This window comes from Culex quinquefasciatus, chromosome 3, assembly GCF_015732765.1.
Source record: "Culex quinquefasciatus strain JHB chromosome 3, VPISU_Cqui_1.0_pri_paternal, whole genome shotgun sequence".
In the NCBI taxonomy this organism is placed as follows: domain Eukaryota; kingdom Metazoa; phylum Arthropoda; class Insecta; order Diptera; family Culicidae; genus Culex; species Culex quinquefasciatus.
This window is the reverse complement of record NC_051863.1, coordinates 175,693,531-175,714,899: the sequence shown is the minus strand read 5'-3', so window position 1 is coordinate 175,714,899 and position 21,369 is coordinate 175,693,531. Positions and strand designations below refer to the sequence as shown.

Here is a 21,369-nt window from a genome sequence, read left to right as displayed (position 1 = left end):
TTAAAACTTAAAAATTAAAACTTAAAACTTAAAACTTAAAACTTAAAACTTAAAACTTAAAACTTAAAACTTAAAACTTAAAACTTAAAACTTAAAACTTAAAACTTAAAACTTAAAACTTAAAACTTAAAACTTAAAACTTAAAACTTAAAACTTAAAACTTAAAACTTAAAACTTAAAACTTAAAACTTAAAACTTAAAACTTAAAACTTAAAACTTAAAACTTAAAACTTAAAACTTAAAACTTAAAACTTAAAACTTAAAACTTAAAACTTAAAACTTAAAACTAAAAACTAAAAACTAAAAACTAAAAACTAAAAACTAAAAACTAAAAACTAAAAACTAAAAACTAAAAACTAAAAACTAAAAACTAAAAACTAAAAACTAAAAACTAAAAACTAAAAACTAAAAACTAAAACTAAAAACTAAAAACTAAAAACTAAAAACTAAAAACTAAAAACTAAAAACTAAAAACTAAAAACTAAAAACTAAAAACTAAAAACTAAAAACTAAAAACTAAAAACTAAAAACTAAAAACTAAAAACTAAAAACTAAAAACTAAAAACTAAAAACTAAAAACTAAAAACTAAAAACTAAAAACTAAAAACTAAAAACTAAAAACTAAAAACTAAAAACTAAAAACTAAAAACTAAAAACTAAAAACTAAAAACTAAAAACTAAAAACTAAAAACTAAAAACTAAAAACTAAAAACTAAAAACTAAAAACTAAAAACTAAAAACTAAAAACTAAAAACTAAAAACTAAAAACTAAAAACTAAAAACTAAAAACTAAAAACTAAAAACTAAAAACTAAAAACTAAAAACTAAAAACTAAAAACTAAAAACTAAAAACTAAAAACTAAAAACTAAAAACTAAAAACTAAAAACTAAAAACTAAAAACTAAAAACTAAAAACTAAAAACTTAAAACTTAAAACTTAAAACTTAAAACTTAAAACTTAAAACTTAAAACTTAAAACTTAAAACTTAAAACTTAAAACTTAAAACTTAAAAATTAAAACTTAAAACTTAAAACTTAAAACTTAAAACTTAAAACTTAAAACTTAAAACTTAAAACTTAAAACTTAAAACTTAAAACTTAAAACTTAAAACTTAAAACTTAAAACTTAAAACTTAAAACTTAAAACTTAAAACTTAAAACTTAAAACTTAAAACTTAAAACTTAAAACTTAAAACTTAAAAATTAAAACTTAAAACTTAAAACTTAAAACTTAAAACTTAAAACTTAAAACTTAAAACTTAAAACTAAAAACTAAAAACTAAAAACTAAAAACTAAAAACTAAAAACTAAAAACTAAAAACTAAAAACTTAAAACTAAAAACTAAAAACTAAAAACTAAAAACTAAAAACTAAAAACTAAAAACTAAAAACTAAAAACTAAAAACTAAAAACTAAAAACTAAAAACTAAAACTAAAAACTAAAAACTAAAAACTAAAAACTAAAAACTAAAAACTAAAAACTAAAAACTAAAAACTAAAAACTAAAAACTAAAAACTAAAAATAAACTAAAAACTAAAAACTAAAAACTAAAAACTAAAAACTAAAAACTAAAAACTAAAAACTAAAAACTAAAAACTAAAAACTAAAAACTAAAAACTAAAAACTAAAAACTAAAAACTAAAAACTAAAAACTAAAAACTAAAAACTAAAAACTAAAAACTAAAAACTAAAAACTAAAAACTAAAAACTAAAAACTAAAAACTAAAAACTAAAAACTAAAAACTAAAAACTAAAAACTAAAAAAAAACTAAAAACTAAAAACTAAAAACTAAAAACTAAAACTTAAAACTTAAAACTTAAAACTTAAAACTTAAAACTTAAAACTTAAAACTTAAAACTTAAAACTTAAAACTTAAAACTTAAAACTTAAAACTTAAAACTTAAAACTTAAAACTTAAAACTTAAAACTTAAAACTTAAAACTTAAAACTTAAAACTTAAAACTTAAAACTTAAAACTTAAAACTTAAAACTTAAAACTTAAAACTTAAAACTTAAAACTTAAAACTTAAAACTTAAAACTTAAAACTTAAAACTTAAAACTTAAAACTTAAAACTTAAAACTTAAAACTTAAAACTTAAAACTTAAAACTTAAAAACTAAAACTTAAAACTTAAAACTAAAAACTAAAAACTAAAAACTAAAAACTAAAAACTAAAAACTAAAAACTAAAAACTAAAAACTAAAAACTAAAAACTAAAAACTAAAAACTAAAAACTAAAAACTAAAAACTAAAAACTAAAAACTAAAAACTAAAAACTAAAAACTAAAAACTAAAAACTAAAAACTAAAAACTAAAAACTAAAAACTAAAAACTAAAAACTAAAAACTAAAAACTAAAAACTAAAAACTAAAAACTAAAAACTAAAAACTAAAAACTAAAAACTAAAAACTAAAAACTAAAAACTAAAAACTAAAAACTAAAAACTAAAAACTAAAAACTAAAACTAAAAACTAAAAACTAAAAACTAAAAACTAAAAACTAAAAACTAAAAACTAAAAACTAAAAACTAAAAACTAAAAACTAAAAACTAAAAACTAAAAACTAAAAACTAAAAACTAAAAACTAAAACTAAAAACTAAAAACTAAAAACTAAAAACTAAAAACTAAAAACTAAAAACTAAAAACTAAAAACTAAAAACTAAAAACTAAAAACTAAAAACTAAAAACTAAAAACTAAAAACTAAAAACTAAAAACTAAAAACTAAAAACTAAAAACTAAAAACTAAAAACTAAAAACTAAAAACTAAAAACTAAAAACTAAAAACTAAAAACTAAAAACTAAAAACTAAAAACTAAAAACTAAAAACTAAAAACTAAAAACTAAAAACTAAAAACTAAAAACTAAAAACTAAAACTAAAAACTAAAAACTAAAAACTAAAAACTAAAAACTAAAAACTAAAAACTAAAAACTAAAAACTAAAAACTAAAAACTAAAAACTAAAAACTAAAAACTAAAAACTAAAACTAAAAACTAAAAACTAAAAACTAAAAACTAAAAACTAAAAACTAAAAACTAAAAACTAAAAACTAAAAACTAAAAACTAAAAACTAAAAACTAAAAACTAAAAACTAAAAACTAAAAACTAAAAACTAAAAACTAAAACTAAAAACTAAAAACTAAAAACTAAAAACTAAAAACTAAAAACTAAAAACTAAAAACTAAAAACTAAAAACTAAAAACTAAAAACTAAAAACTAAAAACTAAAAACTAAAAACTAAAAACTAAAAACTAAAAACTAAAAACTAAAAACTAAAACTAAAAACTAAAACTAAAAACTAAAAACTAAAAACTAAAAACTAAAAACTAAAAACTAAAAACTAAAAACTAAAAACTAAAAACTAAAAACTAAAAACTAAAAACTAAAAACTAAAAACTAAAAACTAAAACTAAAAACTAAAAACTAAAAACTAAAAACTAAAAACTAAAAACTAAAAACTAAAAACTAAAAACTAAAAACTAAAAACTAAAAACTAAAAACTAAAAACTAAAAACTAAAAACTAAAAACTAAAAACTTAAAACTTAAAACTTAAAACTTAAAACTTAAAACTTAAAACTTAAAACTTAAAACTTAAAACTTAAAACTTAAAACTTAAAACTTAAAACTTAAAACTTAAAACTTAAAACTTAAAACTTAAAACTTAAAACTTAAAACTTAAAACTTAAAACTTAAAACTTAAAACTTAAAACTTAAAACTTAAAACTTAAAACTTAAAACTTAAAACTTAAAACTTAAAACTTAAAACTTAAAACTTAAAACTTAAAACTTAAAACTTAAAACTTAAAACTTAAAACTTAAAACTTAAAACTTAAAACTTAAAACTAAAAACTAAAAACTAAAAACTAAAAACTAAAAACTAAAAACTAAAAACTAAAAACTAAAACTAAAAACTAAAAACTAAAAACTAAAAACTAAAAACTAAAAACTAAAAACTAAAAACTAAAAACTAAAAACTAAAAACTAAAAACTAAAAACTAAAAACTAAAAACTAAAAACTAAAAACTAAAAACTAAAAACTAAAAACTAAAAACTAAAAACTAAAAACTAAAAACTAAAAACTAAAAACTAAAAACTAAAAACTAAAAACTAAAAACTAAAAACTAAAAACTAAAAACTAAAAACTAAAAACTAAAAACTAAAAACTAAAAACTAAAAACTAAAAACTAAAAACTAAAAACTAAAAACTAAAAACTAAAAACTAAAACTAAAAACTAAAAACTAAAAACTAAAAACTAAAAACTAAAAACTAAAAACTAAAAACTAAAAACTAAAAACTAAAAACTAAAAACTAAAAACTAAAAACTAAAAACTAAAAACTAAAAACTAAAAACTAAAAACTAAAAACTAAAAACTAAAAACTAAAAACTAAAAACTAAAAACTAAAAACTAAAAACTAAAAACTAAAAACTAAAAACTAAAAACTAAAAACTAAAAACTAAAAACTAAAAACTAAAAACTAAAAACTAAAAACTAAAAACTAAAAACTAAAAACTAAAAACTAAAAACTAAAACTAAAAACTAAAAACTAAAAACTAAAAACTAAAAACTAAAAACTAAAAACTAAAAACTAAAAACTAAAAACTAAAAACTAAAAACTAAAAACTAAAAACTAAAAACTAAAAACTAAAAACTAAAAACTAAAAACTAAAAACTAAAAACTAAAAACTAAAAACTAAAAACTAAAAACTAAAAACTAAAAACTAAAAACTAAAAACTAAAAACTAAAAACTAAAAACTAAAAACTAAAAACTAAAAACTAAAACTAAAAACTAAAAACTAAAAACTAAAAACTAAAAACTAAAAACTAAAAACTAAAAACTAAAAACTAAAAACTAAAAACTAAAAACTAAAAACTAAAAACTAAAAACTAAAAACTAAAAACTAAAAACTAAAAACTAAAAACTAAAAACTAAAAACTAAAAACTAAAAACTAAAAACTAAAAACTAAAAACTAAAAACTAAAAACTAAAAACTAAAACTAAAAACTAAAAACTAAAAACTAAAAACTAAAAACTAAAAACTAAAAACTAAAAACTAAAAACTAAAAACTAAAAACTAAAAACTAAAAACTAAAAACTAAAAACTAAAAACTAAAAACTAAAAACTAAAAACTAAAAACTAAAAACTAAAAACTAAAACTAAAAACTAAAAACTAAAAACTAAAACTAAAAACTAAAACTAAAAACTAAAAACTAAAAACTAAAAACTAAAAACTAAAAACTAAAAACTAAAAACTAAAAACTAAAAACTAAAAACTAAAAACTAAAAACTAAAAACTAAAAACTAAAAACTAAAAACTAAAAACTAAAAACTAAAAACTAAAAACTAAAAACTAAAAACTAAAAACTAAAAACTAAAACTTAAAACTTAAAACTTAAAACTTAAAACTTAAAACTTAAAACTTAAAACTTAAAACTTAAAACTTAAAACTTAAAACTTAAAACTTAAAACTTAAAACTTAAAATTAAAACTTAAAACTTAAAACTTAAAACTTAAAACTTAAAACTTAAAACTTAAAACTTAAAACTAAAAACTAAAAACTAAAAACTAAAAACTAAAAACTAAAAACTAAAAACTAAAAACTAAAAACTAAAAACTAAAAACTAAAAACTAAAAACTAAAAACTAAAAACTAAAAACTAAAAACTAAAAACTAAAAACTAAAAACTAAAAACTAAAAACTAAAAACTAAAAACTTAAAACTTAAAACTTAAAACTTAAAACTTAAAACTTAAAACTTAAAACTTAAAACTTAAAACTTAAAACTTAAAACATAAAACTTAAAACTTAAAACTTAAAACTTAAAACTTAAAACTTAAAACTTAAAACTTAAAACTTAAAACTTAAAACTTAAAACTTAAAACTTAAAACTTAAAACTTAAAACTTAAAACTTAAAACTTAAAACTTAAAACTTAAAACTTAAAACTTAAAACTTAAAACATAAAACTTAAAACTTAAAACTTAAAACTTAAAACTTAAAACTTAAAACTTAAAACTTAAAACTTAAAACTTAAAACTTAAAACTTAAAACTTAAAACTTAAAACTTAAAACTTAAAACTTAAAACTTAAAACTTAAAACTTAAAACTTAAAACTTAAAACTTAAAACTTAAAACTTAAAACTTAAAACTTAAAACTTAAAACTTAAAACTTAAAACTTAAAACTTAAAACTTAAAACTTAAAACTTAAAACTTAAAACTTAAAACTTAAAACTTAAAACTTAAAACTTAAAACTTAAAACTTAAAACTTAAAACTTAAAACTTAAAACTTAAAACTTAAAACTTAAAACTTAAAACTTAAAACTTAAAACTTAAAACTTAAAACTTAAAACTTAAAACTTAAAACTTAAAACTTAAAACTTAAAACTTAAAACTTAAAACTTAAAACTTAAAACTTAAAACTTAAAACTTAAAACTTAAAACTTAAAACTTAAAACTTAAAACTTAAAACTTAAAACTTAAAACTTAAAACTTAAAACTTAAAACTTAAAACTTAAAACTTAAAACTTAAAACTTAAAACTTAAAACTTAAAACTTTAAACTTTTTACTAAAAACTAACAACTAAAAACTAAAAGGGTAGTTCTCTATCATCTAACACGAAATCGGGAAAAGTTGCCCCGACCTCTCTTCAATTTGCGTGAAACTTTGTCCTAAGGGGTATCTTTTGTCCCTGATCATGAAACCGAGGTCCGTTTTTTGATATATCGTGACGGAGGTGCGGTACGACCCCTTCCATTTTTGAACATGCGAAAAAAGAGGTGTTTTTCAAAAATTTGTAGCCTGAAACGGTGATGAGATAGAAATTTGGTGTTAAAGAGACTTTTATGTAAAATTAGACGCCCGATATGATGGCGTACTCAGAATTCCGAAAAAAAACGTATTCATCATCGAAAAAAAAACTCTTTAAAAGTTATAAAAACTCTTCCATTTTTCATTACTTAACAAAAGGGGACAAAAGTTACCCCTTTGGACAAAGTTTCACGCAAATCGAAGAGGGGTTGGGCCAACTGCTGTGTGAGTTGGGGGAGAATTACCCAAAAACTAAAACTAAAAAACTTAAACTTTGTCAAATGGATCTGAAACCCTCCAGATAAAATTTTACAAAATTTTACTGACGCATGGAATTCGTAGACAAAGTTTCATCCAAATAAAATAATATTGTTCATCAGAAATATTGAAAAAATGGCGAAAATATTACAAAGTCAAAGAATAAAAACATTAACCCTCTCGAAAACAGTAATCCTGTGCTGACAAGGCTCCCCCTCTCAGCTTAGCAACGGATAACGAACCGGATCGATTTGATCGGGGTCTGGCAAGTGTTGCCACCCGTACATCAGCAGCAGCCAACCAGCCGGTGCCACGTGAAATAGGATATGGGTTTTTTTCCCCTGATTTCCTCCAGGGAAAGATACACGAATAATCCGCGGCCTCGTTCAATTTATTCCAACTGCCTAGGCCACGTGTGCGTTTGATTTAAACCCTCTTTTCTGTTCCTGTTAAGGATGATTCAATCAAACACTTATTTTTATAAGTCAATTTACGCACGTTTCATAACAAAGCAATCATTGCAATGCTTTCAAGTATTATTGTCAAATACAACTGTCTATTTTTTATTGTTTACTGATTAAAATTTGTGGTTTACGAAATTTCCCTAACAATGACCCAAACCAAAACAGAACCCACTGCCAATGATTCTAGTCCTAACCGGCGGGACCAGGATAGCGTCACCGAGGAGGAGGTATCCATCGGAAGCATCGCCGCCATCCCGGAACGGCAATACAGCAGCACCGATTCCATGTCCTGCCGGATCTGCCAGAGTGCCACGGACAAGTCACGGTAAACCCCTCGTTTGACTAGGCTAAAAGTATAATATTTGACAAAATTATTCGCAATACCCCGAGGTAAATATTTGATTACTGCCCAAAGTATCCCTTAAAAATTTACACACTCTTTTCGGCTAAATCCCACTGGCAATTGGGCCACCCACATGAGGGCACTTCTCCTCTGCAAACAATTCACCCTGGAAAAAAGCCCCTAGAATTACAGATAAGCCACATTTTCGTGCTCGTGTAAATCCAGGGGGGCTTTCGGTGAGAAAATTCCAGGGAAACTAAGAGCGCTAGTTAAAGGAGGTGACCCGGCCCTAGCCCAAGATAGATGATGGTCCACCGCAAACAGGGAACAAAACGGTGACCACTTGCCGTACAGATCCGAGATGAACTCGGGGTCCACCGCCACCATTTGAGTGTGTTCTCTGTGTATTATTTTACAGTCATGCTGGACCGGGTCATTTTCGAGGCAAACTGACCCCTCTATTTTCGAGAAGTTTACAAACAATGGCGCAGGGGTTCTAAAAACTGCATTCCGTTTATTTTTACAAAATGTATTCAATACAATTTTAAACAAGGCGAATATTTGCTTATTTTCTTTCACATGAATTCAAATTGTCTTGATTTCTCAGTTCAAGGGATCAATTATATTGAAAATTTGTCTAATTATGTTGATTGTTTAAATGTAGTGGAAAGATTAATCTTCCTATGATTTTTTCAACGCCATAGCAATTGATTTTTTTATGAAGTTAACAAATATTAAACATAACCTTTTTTTAATTCTACTCTAATAATAAACTTTCACTGTTGAATTATTAACTGCCACTATTGAAAAGTTTCAAATTTGAACATCAACTCATTTCAATGCATTTTATTAGGAACTTTTCAATTCAACGTTTCAAATAATGGATTTGGTAAGAAAAGGAAAAACTACCTTCAAAATCATTTACAGACATCTTTGTTTTTTTTTTTCAATTCGAGCTCTTCGAGAGTCCAGTTATTCGCTCCAAGTAAAAACAATTCCGAATTTCCCGTAAACAAAATATTATCCGTTAATTCCCAGGGATTTCCCAAATTTCAAGTGAAAGTGTACATTTCCATAACTTACTGAAACAAGTGAATTGATAAAAAAAAATAATTATAAATACAGAACTTTGATTTGATAAAACCCAATTTACTAATAAGCTCATCTTACAGTTTTAGCTTACACCCTTACTAAAAATCATGATTTTTTGAGTTCCAAATCCCACTTTTCAAACGAATTTTTCAGTTCAACCCATATAGCCATTTTTATGGTTGTAGTACCTGAACTCAAAAAATCGTATGAAAAGTTAGATTTGGAACTCAAAAAGTCATGATTTTTGGTAAGGGTGTAAGATGACATTTTAAGATTTATATTCTCTACGAAATCGATGGATTTTGACCACTTTTATTTTTTGTATTTTTATTTTTTGTTTGGCTCAAACTTTGCGGGGGCCTTCCCTATGAGCTAAGAAGCTGTTTCGTAACATTAGTTCTCCTACACAGAAAAAAAGGTAATATTCATCAGGAAATGGTGACAGATATTGTGTAAAAAAAAGTGTAATGCAATGTAATACATCCGAAAATGGTAAATTTTAATCAGTTTCTGGTGAATATTCATCAGGTTCACATTTTTACACATTTTTAAGTAATGTTACTCACAAAAGAGGTAATCATTTTCAACAATCAAAAATTTCACTTTTTTTTACTGTGTTTACAAGTTTCCATACAATTTTGCAGCTATTCATACAAAAGTGAAAAACACGAAAATCTGTAACTTTAGAAGAAATTTTTTGATCGATTTGGTGTCTTGGACAAAGTTGTAGGTATTGATAAGGACTTATCAGAAAGAAGGTACTCTGAAATTTTTTTGCAGATTTTTTAATTAACATGTTTTACAGAAAATCATTTTCCAAAATCCATATGATTTGATTTTTGAATTTATTTGAAATTTGTAAGGGATAAAATATCACAACTTTTGAGCCATATGGAAGTGTGGACAAAAATGTTACCGCCAAGATAGGCCGTTGCAAATATTTAACGAAGTTTATGTCCCTTCGACTCTGATCAAAGTCGAGGGGGGGCACAAAAATAAAAAAGGTATAAAAATTTAAATTACAAGGCAAAAATATAAATAACATTTCAATAAAAAAAAAGTTTAAAATGCGTTTTCCACCTGCCCAGTTGTTTAGCAATCATTAGTTTTCAAAATATCTAAGTATTGGCAAAATTTTGTTTTTCGCAGAAATTAAAAAAAAAAATCAAAATATGTTTGATCGATTACAAACAGCATTTAAATTTGTTTTCAGTCGAATAGACTTCTATTTGCATTAAAATTTTCAGGTTTTGCCCCCTGATTTTCCAACTGGTTTTGAAGGGAGGGGGGGCCTTAACTTTGAAAAATATTTGCAACGGCCTTAGAATTTTTAGAAGATTTTTTCATCAAAAATCAAATTTTAGGTAAACCATTTGATTTCAGTTTTAATGTAAATTGAAATTTTTTATCAAAAATTTTAAGATGAATCATTTTTATGATAAAGCCACTTAAGGTTTAATTTTAACAGAAAAATCCCGTTTTTCGTATTTTAAGTTTCCATGATTATCCATTCCCATTTTTTTTTTTTTTTTAGAAAAGTGTAGAAAATTTCAATAAAATTTCAATTGTACCTCTGGGCCAAATTTTATGATCTTTCCGAAAAAAAATATTTAGAAAATTCTTGAATCAATACTAACAGAATTGAGTGTTTGCCTCTTCTTCAATAAAATTATACTTTAAGTGGCTATATTTTGAAAATGGTGCACTTGTTCCGAAAATTCTGTTGTGTATTTTTGTTAAACCTTAACTCAGTGGCAAAGTTTTTGTCTATTCCTCTCTATGCCTTGAAACTTACAATTTGTTGTCTCCTAAATCATATAACCAAATCAATATTGATTCAAACTGAAATTTTTGGAAATTGTTTTTTTTTTTATTTTATTTTATTATTTATTTAAAAAAACCCCATTTTTTTTTTTAGAAAAGTGTAGAAAATTTCTAATCTAATCTAATCTAATCTAATCTAATCTAACACAAACGCAGCCAGTCCGATGAAAGCATGCTGGAAAGTCTTGTGATTAGATTACGCCCCAAGCACTTTTCTTGTCATTATTAATAATTGCAGTACATCCGAGAACACCCGAAAATGTATTGCAAAATTAAAGCGGCCAGCCCTACTACGTTGTGTTTACCGCAGAGAGGATTCTGAGAACGGATCACATTTCACAGAATCTACAGGGGAGGAAGGATGCGTGGACATACCGTACCAAACGCTCCTGTTTTCAGTTTCATTTGTGTTTTGTATGATGTGTTAAGTGTAAAATATAGTGTGGTTGTATAATCAAATAAATATAATAATGCAATATAATGATCATTTAATAAAATCCCTTCACCTATATATAATAACCAAGCACCCCAGCACACAAACAGCGGCACAAAAGAAATGAAAATGAGCATGCAAAAACAAGACTGTGCGTCCCCGTGGTCAGCGCACTAATCTTAGAAAAGTGTAGAAAATTTCAATAAAATTTCAATTGTACCTCTGGGCCAAATTTTATGATCTTTCCGAAAAAAAATATTTAGAAAATTCTTGAATCAATACTAACAGAATTGAGTGTTTGCCCCTTCTTCAATAAAATTATACTTTAAGTGGCTATATTTTGAAAATGGTGCACTTGTTCCGAAAATTCTGTTGTGTATTTTTGTTAAACCTTAACTCAGTGGCAAAGTTTTTGTCTATTCCTCTCTATGCCTTGAAACTTACAATTTGTTGTCTCCTAAATCATATAACCAAATCAATATTGATTCAAACTGAAATTTTTGGAAATTGTTTTTTTTATTTTATTTTATTATTTATTTAAAAAAAATACATTTACTATTTGAACAGTCTACATCAACTACCTACGACTTCCCCGAAGACACCAAATCAAATGTTACAGATTTTCAGATATTTATGTACTACTTTTGCATGGTATGCTGCAAAAATTGTATGGAACCTTGTATGGGTAAACCAATGACATAAAATGGCTTCTTTGGTCATAGGAAAAACCCCCACAAAGGTTGAACCTTATAAAAATATATAAACAAAATTCTTTCAGGTTTTGGTGGAGCATTGTTCACAAAATAAAGATTTATTGAGAAAACCTAATAAATTGACATACCAGACCCAATGTCACCTCCACTTTAAGTAGTGCACAGACAATTTGAAAAGTTTCAGGTTTTTTTTTACATTGAGCAATTCTCTACGAAATCGGTCTTTTTGGTGCCTTCGGTATGCCCAAAAAATACATTTTGCATCATTACGACCAATATTTCGATTTTTCGAAAAAATCAGTATTGATTAAAAAAATCATAACTGGGTCAAAGATTTTTTGCACAACATGGAAATTTCTGAAAAGTTGGCATTTGATGTCCTCTAAAACATATCAAAAAATAAAAATAAAATAAAAATAGTGTTTTTTGCAAATCAAGTTTTAGTGACAAAAAGTTAAATAAAAAATCATCAAAAAATTTTTAACGTGTAAAATTTTTTTCAGTGTAGTCCATATCCATACCTACAACTTTGCCCAAGACACCAAAACGATCAAAAAATTCCTTCAAAAGATACAAATTTTTGAATTTTCATACATCATTGTTGTATGGACAGCTGCCAGACTTGTATGGAAAATTATATGGAGAATTTAATGATGCAAAATGGCTTTTTTGGGCATACCGAAGGCACCAAAAAAGTTTCAGTCGAATTAAAAAACACAAAAAAATGGAATGACCGAAATCTGAGTGAACTGCTCATTGATCAAATCATCACTTATCTTTACAATTCATGTTGGTGTTGTATCCAATTTTGTTGTAAAATATGCATCAGAAACAATATCAGAACAACCTCCAACAAATTAAGAATTTCACTCGAATTTCACATTTATTCCAGGGATTATCTTCCTATTTCCCGAGATTTTTATTACCCGAGAAGTTTGACCTCTACCACAGTGACCTCCACTTGTGTGTTCATACTTCTCTCATTTTTATTGAGAAAATTTAAATTTTGCTTAAAAATAATGCTAAATATTTCATTTTATCATCGGTTAAGTTGAAATTGTTGTTAGATTTTATTAGCTTGGGAAAATTATAAGCATAAAATTTAAATCTAATCTAATCTAATCTAATCTAACACAAACGCAGCCAGTCCGATGAAAGCATGCTGGAAAGTCTTGTGATTAGATTACGCCCCAAGCACTTTTCTTGTCAATATTAATAATTGGAATACATCCGAGATCACCCGAAAATGTAATACAAAAATTAAAGCGGCCAGCCCCAAAAATTATAAGCATAAAATTTAAAGAGAATAAACTTTAACTATAAAAATATCGAAAACAAGTTCAAAGATGACGCGAGAACCCCCGCTTCAAGCCTTGACCAAATGTAACCCAAACATGAAAAGCTTTCTCTGACTGTTTACAATAGTCACCGCGCTTACACGACGAATCCCGGGGCTGCTAGTGACTTGGTTCCCTTTCCCATTCTTTTTTAATTACAGTTTAATCTCGCCCTGCCTGTGCAAAGGAACGCTCCGGTACGTGCACCGGGAGTGCCTCGAGCACTGGCTCAGCCGGTCCGGACTGACCCACTGTGAGCTGTGTTTGCACAGGTTCCAAACGTACACCACGCTCAGGTAAGCCCATCTCTTCAAAGGATTCTTCCCCCGAAAACTATACCCCACCCTCCCAGGCTCGCAAAAATGACCCCCGGGGGTGGTGTGTTCGGTAATTAAGGGCATCTCTCCCAATTGGACGCACCCGGGCTTGGTTGGGCAGTGTTGGCAGATTGAAGAGTTCCGTTAATGACTGTTTGCGCGTTGATAATCTGGCCCTGGGCGCTAATTTCGGCTATGGGTTCATAGCCGAAATGGGATTCGAGGTTAATACCGTGTGGGATTTTCACTGAAAAGATTGATTGTGATGGATCGATCCAAGAAGCGTTCAGAACTTGCAATTCAAAATCCTGACTTAGATAAAAGAAATAAATCCTAGCTGAAGAAAGTAAACCTTTAGTAATTTCTACCAACACTGCCCAAGAGAAAAGGAAATGCAGTATTCAATGAGACCAATTTCTGCACCACAACCATGCCCAACCACAACCCGGAAAACGCCACTAAATGTCATCCGTCGCCCTCCGGGGGTACCCGGAAACGCGTGGACACATCTTCATCCTCCTAATCTTGTTCTAGGTACGGCTGCTGTGAGTCCCTGTGGCTATGGTATCGTCACCCGAGCAATCGAGGGTTACTTCTGGTAAGACCCGCCCCAGCCGGACGGCCCAGTTGCAACTGAGTTAACCTTTAATCTCGACCTCTTTCACAGTCCGACGCACTGATTTATGTCGTCCTGTCATTCATCTGCTTCATGCTGACGATGATCTGCGTTCTGGTGCTTCGCTTCCAGTACGACCGGGGCAGCAGCCTGCAGGAGACCCTTGCCTCGACGGCCATCGTGTGCTTTCTGCTGCTAGTGGTAAGTATTGAAGACCTGGAAAAATTAAAATACTTTAATTAAAATTCATCTCTGAACTTTTATAATCATTGTATAATAAAGGACTCATTTTGTGATATAATAGGACTCTGCTTTGTTACTACAAAGTGACTATAAATCTGTACAAGAAAGGCTTAACTTATAGTCAACAGAGGAAAAACAGGAATACACTGTGAAAAGGCCAACTGGTTTAAGAACACTTACATTTTTTTTGTTGTCCGTCTGGTGTGGCTAAATTTTTTATGATTTTGTCATAATTATCATAATCAATTAAAAAAATCAAACTTATGACGTTTCACATGAGCAATTCTCTACCGAAACCGGAAATGGATTTTATTTGTATTTTTTTATTTGACTCAAACTTTGTAGGGACCTTCCCTGTAACCAAAGAAGCCATTTTTTGTCACTGGTTCACTCATACAAGTCTCCGTACAATTTTGGCAGCTGAGCAATTCTCTACGAAATCGGTCTTTTTTCTTCAATTTTAATTTTTGTATTTTTTAATCCGGCTGAAACTTTTTTGGTGCCTTCGGTATGCCCAAAGAAGCCATTTTGCATCATTAATTTGTCCATATAATTTTCCATACAAATTTGGCAGCTGTCCATACAAAAATGATGTACGAAAATTCAAAAATCTGTATCTTTTGAAGGAATTTTTTGATCGATTTGGTGTCTTCGGCAAAGTTGTAGGTATGGAAACGGACTACACTGGAAAAAATGGTACACGGTAAAATTTTTTTTGTGATTTTTTTATTTAACTTTTTATCACTAAAACTTGATTTGCAAAAAAACACTATTTTTAATTTTTTTTATTTTTTGATATGTTTTAGAGGACATAAAAAGCCAACTTTTCAGAAATTTCCAGGTTGTGCAAAAAATCATTGACCGAGTTATGAATTTTTTAATCAATTTGTAATTTGTTGGTTTATTGGGTACGACAACTTGTTAGTTTACACTGTTAATCAGGTCAAGGAAGGGCGAAATATTGAATGTTTGGCCTTTTTGAAATGTTAGTCTTGATTTGAAAATTTTGAAAATATTGTTTTTGAAAAGATCGGAAAATTTCACAAATGTTTCATATTATAACATTGTAAATCGGACCATTAGTTGCTGAGATATCGACATTGAAAAATGGTGGGCTGTTTGGGTGAGACTTAGAAAACATCAATTTTCCTGTTTTTAAACCTTTGCATTGTAATATCTCAGCAACTAAAGGTCGTATCAACAAAGTCCGATGAAGCAAAATATAGAGAATTTTCTCAGCTTTTCAAAAATATTTTTTTCAAAAGTAGGCAAACATGTGCACTAATTTTAAAAAAATGAAAAGCTGCGACTATTTTGAAAAAAGTTACATAAAAATGGCTATAACTTGAAAACGGTGCACTTTATCAAAATTTCACTAAAGTACTTTTTGATTGCAAATTCAATTTTACATCGAAAAATGTTTTGCGACCAAAATTTCGATTTTTTGAAAAAATTAGTATTGATTAAAAAATTCATAACTCGGTCAATGATTTTTTGCACAACCTGGAAATTTCTGAAAAGTTGGCTTTTTATGTCCTCTAAAACATATCAAAAAATAAAAAAAAATAAAAATAGTGTTTTTTTGCAAATCAAGTTTTAGTGATAAAAAGTTAAATAAAAAAATCACCAAATTTTTTTTAACCGTGTACCATTTTTTTCCTGTGTAGTCCGTATCCATACCTACAACTTTGCCGAAGACACCAAATCGACCAAAAAATTCCTTCAAAAGATACAGATTTTTGAATTTTTGTACATCATTTTTGTATGGACAGCTGCCAAATTTGTATGGAAAATTATATGAACAAACTAATGATGCAAAATGGCTTCTTTGGGCATACCGAAGGCACCAAAAAAGTTTCAGCCGGATTAAAAAATACAAAAAAAAATCGAATGACCGAAATCCTAGAGAACTGCTCAGCTGTCCATACAAAAATGGAACGTAAATATTTAAACAGCTGTAACTTTTGAGTAAATTTTATGATCAATTTGGTGTCTTGGGCAAAAAGTAGATATTGTTGAGGACTATTCAGAAAAAATAGGTGCACGAAAAAAACAAATCTGGCGATTTTTGACTTTAACATTTTTTCTCAAAAACTCAATTTCCCAAAACACGTATTTTTTTAATTTCGAAACTTTTTTATATGTATTAGGGGACAAAAACTCGCAGCTTTTGAGCTAAGACAATCTTATGGGAAATTGGACGAGCTTTCCAGTAAAAATATTTTCGAGACTAAAAAACCGCCATAGAGAAATTCCCAAAAAACATCAAAAATTCAAATCAAATTGTCTGTATCCGAAAATTTTGATGTTTAGAGCACTTTTGACAAAAACAGTATCAGTTGCTCCATCCTGCATTTTTCGTGAGCCTTTTTGTAACATCTTAGGTTATTTTCACAAAAATTTTTAACGAAAAAAATCGTGGGTTTGATGGTGAACTTTTAAACTTAAAAACTAAAAAATCTCTCAAAAGTGGCGTGTTTTTTTCTATCAGTGTATTTTTTGGAAAACCCGTCAAATTTCCTACAAGTTTGTCTTTGACCACTGTTTGAAACGATGCAACGGCTTCGAGAACCAGTCATTTTCAAATTACAAAATACAAAAATATTTAAAACACTTCTGGTGTTTTTTTTTTTTTTGAAAAGGTCCAATAAACCAAATTTTCAGTTTTTGCTTTTTGGGTGTTTTTTAATACCCCTGACTCAAGGCGGTTTCAAAAACACCCAAAAAGCAAAAACTGAAAATTTGGTTTATTGGACCTTTTCAAAAAAAACTCCAGACTTACGCCCTTCTCAAATGTCATTATCAAGTGAAACGAACTATTTTAAAAACTAGTGACCATTTCTAAAAAAACCTCTGGACCTCGGGTTGCTGAGATACAGCCGCTTGAAGGAAAAGAAACAGGAAAATTGAAGTTTTCTAAGTCTCACCTAAACAAGCCACCATTTTCTAATGTTGATATCTCAGCAACTAATGGTCCGATTTTCAATGTGAGCTCATGAAACATTCGTTAAATTTTCCCATATTTAAAAAAAATTAATTCAAGACAAGCATTTTAAATGGGCGTTACATTTAAGAGCGAGTCCACGAGCAAAGCATACCCATCTCGCATCGACCTCACCAACCTGCCTGAAATTTTCATGGGTTGTTTGTACATATAAAACTAGCATCTGGCCAAAATATGAGCATTCAAGGTCAACGGGAAGTGGGGCAAATCGGGACACAAAGTTTGAAGGTTCAAAAACGTAAAAAATCTTTAAAAGGCTATAACTTAGGCAAAATTCAATTAAATTTCAAAATTCAAAATGCATCTGAAAGGGCTTCAAAAATGCAACAAAATGCAGGCATCACATTTATTGAAAATCAAGTTCGTTTCCAAGGATGCTAGATGACACCAGAAAAAAGCAGCTTCTTATTTTTTTTTATCTTTCATTTGTTAAAGGGTTAAAATGGATGATAATATACATTTTTATGTATGTTTCTATTGTGAAATTGTCTCAGGAACATGATTATGATAAAATAATCACCATAGAATGGGATCTAAGGGGTCCTCCGAGCAAAAATTTACAACCAAAAAATTCACTAAAAGTAAAAGTGTCTATTTGATATGTTAAACTGCCTTACCCAAAGCGTTCTCAAACTCAGATGGTAGTTCCAGATGTCCCCTACAAGCTGCAGGTCGATCCGAGTTGATATCTGGATGGAACACTTTTTTATTTGAGTTTGAAAATTATGCTATTTTTTCACTAAAATGCCAATAACTCCCTTTAGATTTGACCAATTGGAATGCTCTACCCTGCATTTTGTTGCATTTTTGAAGCCCTTTAAGATGCATTTTGAATTTTGAAATTAAATTGAATTTTGCCTAAGTTATAGCCTTTTAAAGATTTTTTACGTTTTTGAACCTTCAAACTTTGTGTCCCGATTTGCCCCACTTCCCGTGGACCTTGAATGCTCATATTTTGGCCAGATGCTAGTTTTATATGTACAAACAACCCCTGAAAATTTCAGGCAGATTGTTGAGGTCCAAACGACGTCCCATACAAAGGGGTATGCCCTGTTCGTGGACTCGCTCTTAATGTTTGGCCATTTTAAAATGTAAGTCTTGATTTAAAAAAAAATTAAACTATTTTTTTAAGTCCATTTCCGATTTGCTAGAGATTTGCTCACAAGTCTCTATAATTTTGGCAGCTGTCCATACAAAAATGGTACGTAAATATTCGAAACTTCTCAAGGAATTTTCTGATTAATTTGGTGTCATCGTTAAAGTTGTACACTAAAACCCCCGATTACGCTCAGGTGTTACGCTTTTTGTTAGGTTGATTTCTCGAAAACAGTGTAATGTTTCTACAATCTTTTAAAATCAATTTGTAGATCTGCACAAGACGTATAAATTGCTTTGAAAAGATTGCAAAAATGTTGCGTCGTTTCAGAGAAATCGACGAAATACAAAGCGTAACGCCTGAGCGTAATCGGGGGTTTTAGTGTAGTTTGATAAGGATTGTTCAGAAAACAGGTACACGGAAAAAAAACATGGCTCAACATTTTTTCACAAAAACTTATTTTCCCAAAATCAGTATTTTTTGTTTGTTTTATAAATGATAAGCCATAGAGAAGTATGGTCGAAAATTGTGTCGTCGAGGTATGATTTTTTGGAACAAAAGTGATTTTTGGAAAACCCTAGAATTCAAACATGAAATTGTCTTAAAAAATCGGCAAGATTTTTATTTCCGTGTACCTATTTTTTCCTGAACACCCCTCATCAGTACCTACAACTTTGCGGAAGACACAAAACTGATCGGAAAATTCCTTCAAAAGCTACAGTTTTTCGAATATTTACGTACCATTCCAAATCCAAATAAAAAATACAAATAAAATCCATTTCCGATTTTGATAGAAAACTGCTCTGTGAGGAATAATCACTTTTTACATCTTCTTAGAGAAAGTTTCCCCAAACTCTGTAAAGTTTCCCCATTCTTATGTTTTTTTATAGGGTTTTATCCGGAAAACAACTTTCTGGAACATTGCAATGCACTGGGATTTCATCCCGAAAAGATGTTGAATGAAGTTTTTTTGCTTAATTTAAAAATTTTGTAATAAAATTGCCTCTAAAAAATTATTAAGTCATTTTTTTATCAGACACTTAATTTGAAATAGCTACAACTTGATAAAACATCTAAAAATAAAGTGAAAGAATTTTTCCCACATTTTTTCACGTTTTCTTAAAATTATGATTTTTTTTCGAAAAATTGACAAAGCACCATTCATAAACCACGTGGACACTTTTTTGAAATGTCTGCGCTAGAGTTTAGAATTGTGCAAAATATTGAACAATGCTTCAAACAAACTTTTCAATTAATTTTGTGATGCCAAAAAGAATTCTCTAGCAACAATGGCTTTAACTTTTGTTTTATAAAGCACCCTGTTTCCAAATTATAGACCCCTGCAAAAATATTTTCGAATGCCTGAAAAAGTTTCATAAAATTATTGAGACTTAGTTAGTTGGAATGCTAGTTGCTGAGAAACAGCTATTTTGAGAGGCTGTTAATAGAGTTTTCTTTTTTTGCAGTGACTCTTAATTAGCATTCATTCTTGTAATGAAGGTACTTCATTAACTATTGGTTCGGTTTTCAATGTTAAGTGAAGAAAATGATTGTTTTTTTAATGAAACAATTGTAAAAATCCGTTAATCATTGGCCATTATATATTATATTATAAATATCATATTTTCTCATTATTTTGTCAAAAATATTCCCCGGTTCTGTCAATTGATAAATAAAGTAAGATCAAAGAAAAAGGCAGTCTAGGGCAAATCTCATGATCATCTTAAGATTTAGTCATCAAATCGATACTTGTACGCTATCCTGTTCTATGATTGCCGGCATTCCTATCTAGATAGTATCAGAGTACACACAAGCATCGATACGAAATCATCTGCCGGCTCGGCTGATCTGAATGCGTTTCAAAACTGTTGCATGTCAATAACCCATCAAAGCCATCTCCATTTCACCATCAAATCTCTCGGCATATGCGTTCCGATAATCGACCTCAAAGCTGTTTAGCCGTTTTCGGAAAATCTAATTCCCTTCCATCTGCCTTTGCGTTCCAGCTAATTGTGTACCTGACCAACATCGTCGTGCTGGCCAAGGACCACCTCGTTCCGTGGTACCGGTAAGTGTGTGGCCCCGCAAGGACAACATTTGCTCTCGAAATCTGGACGACGACGACGTCCGTCCGGCCATTCTTGGCATGCCTGGACCGGGCCGATTAAGTTGAGCCGCATTTAGACTAATGTTGTGTCTTTCCTCTCTGTCCAACAGATGGTGGCGTTCGTCCCGGAGGATTCGACTGTCGGAGATTACCCTGGAGGAACCCGGCAGCCATAGCCATTTGGGAACTGTGGTTTAAGCATGATGTTGTAGCAGTGAGTTTGAGGGTTGGATATTTTGCAGGGGATTCTTTATTAAACTGAAAATTGTAAGTAAAAAACAAATACTCCTAAATGCTAAAATGTACTTTTCAAAGTTGCGTAATTCTTCGCTTGTGATGTTGTGTTGCTAGTAGCAGATATTTGCCCCACATTTGGACAGATAGATCAGCATGGCAATGCCAAATTAGTGGCCTTTTGATGGATCGAACGAGTTTCAAAGTGGTCGGAGGGGAAAACTTTGCCATCATCGTACACTTCCAAACTGGCAGCTGAAATCGAAAGGGTAGAACTAATCTTTTGAGAGCTTTTCGGTTCAAAGTTTTCGCGCCCAAAAATAGTCGTAACTACTCTGATCGATCGCTGTTGATGATGGTAGTGTTAATTCGGCATTAGAACCAGGACCGCGAGTTGGACGTGATTTGGAGAATTGGGGTACCTTCAAATTCTTTTTGTTGTTGTTGTTACCTAAAATGTATTAAAAAATATG

General features: G+C 28.4%; 1 protein-coding gene across 1 annotated transcript; it reads left to right on the top strand.

The window, feature by feature from the left end:
• Nucleotides 1–7,605: 7,605 nt before the first annotated feature.
• Nucleotides 7,606–20,902, top strand: LOC6040660 (E3 ubiquitin-protein ligase MARCHF3). The gene is made up of 6 exons (XM_001849969.2): nucleotides 7,606–7,862; nucleotides 13,441–13,575; nucleotides 14,131–14,194; nucleotides 14,264–14,413; nucleotides 20,562–20,623; nucleotides 20,773–20,902. The coding sequence occupies exons 1-6, from the start codon at nucleotides 7,684–7,686 to the stop codon at nucleotides 20,858–20,860; spliced, it is 678 nt and encodes a 225-aa protein (XP_001850021.2). The 5' UTR covers nucleotides 7,606–7,683; the 3' UTR covers nucleotides 20,861–20,902.
• Nucleotides 20,903–21,369: the final 467 nt, after the last annotated feature.

Coding starts and splice junctions, on each gene's coding strand:
- LOC6040660 (XM_001849969.2), top strand. CDS start 7,684: ATGACCCAAACCAAAACAGAACCCACTGCCAATGATTCTAGTCCTAAC. Junction 7,863..13,440: donor AGTGCCACGGACAAGTCACG/GTAAACCCCTCG, acceptor TTTTAATTACAG/TTTAATCTCGCCCTGCCTGT. Junction 14,414..20,561: donor TGTGCTTTCTGCTGCTAGTG/GTAAGTATTGAA, acceptor TTTGCGTTCCAG/CTAATTGTGTACCTGACCAA.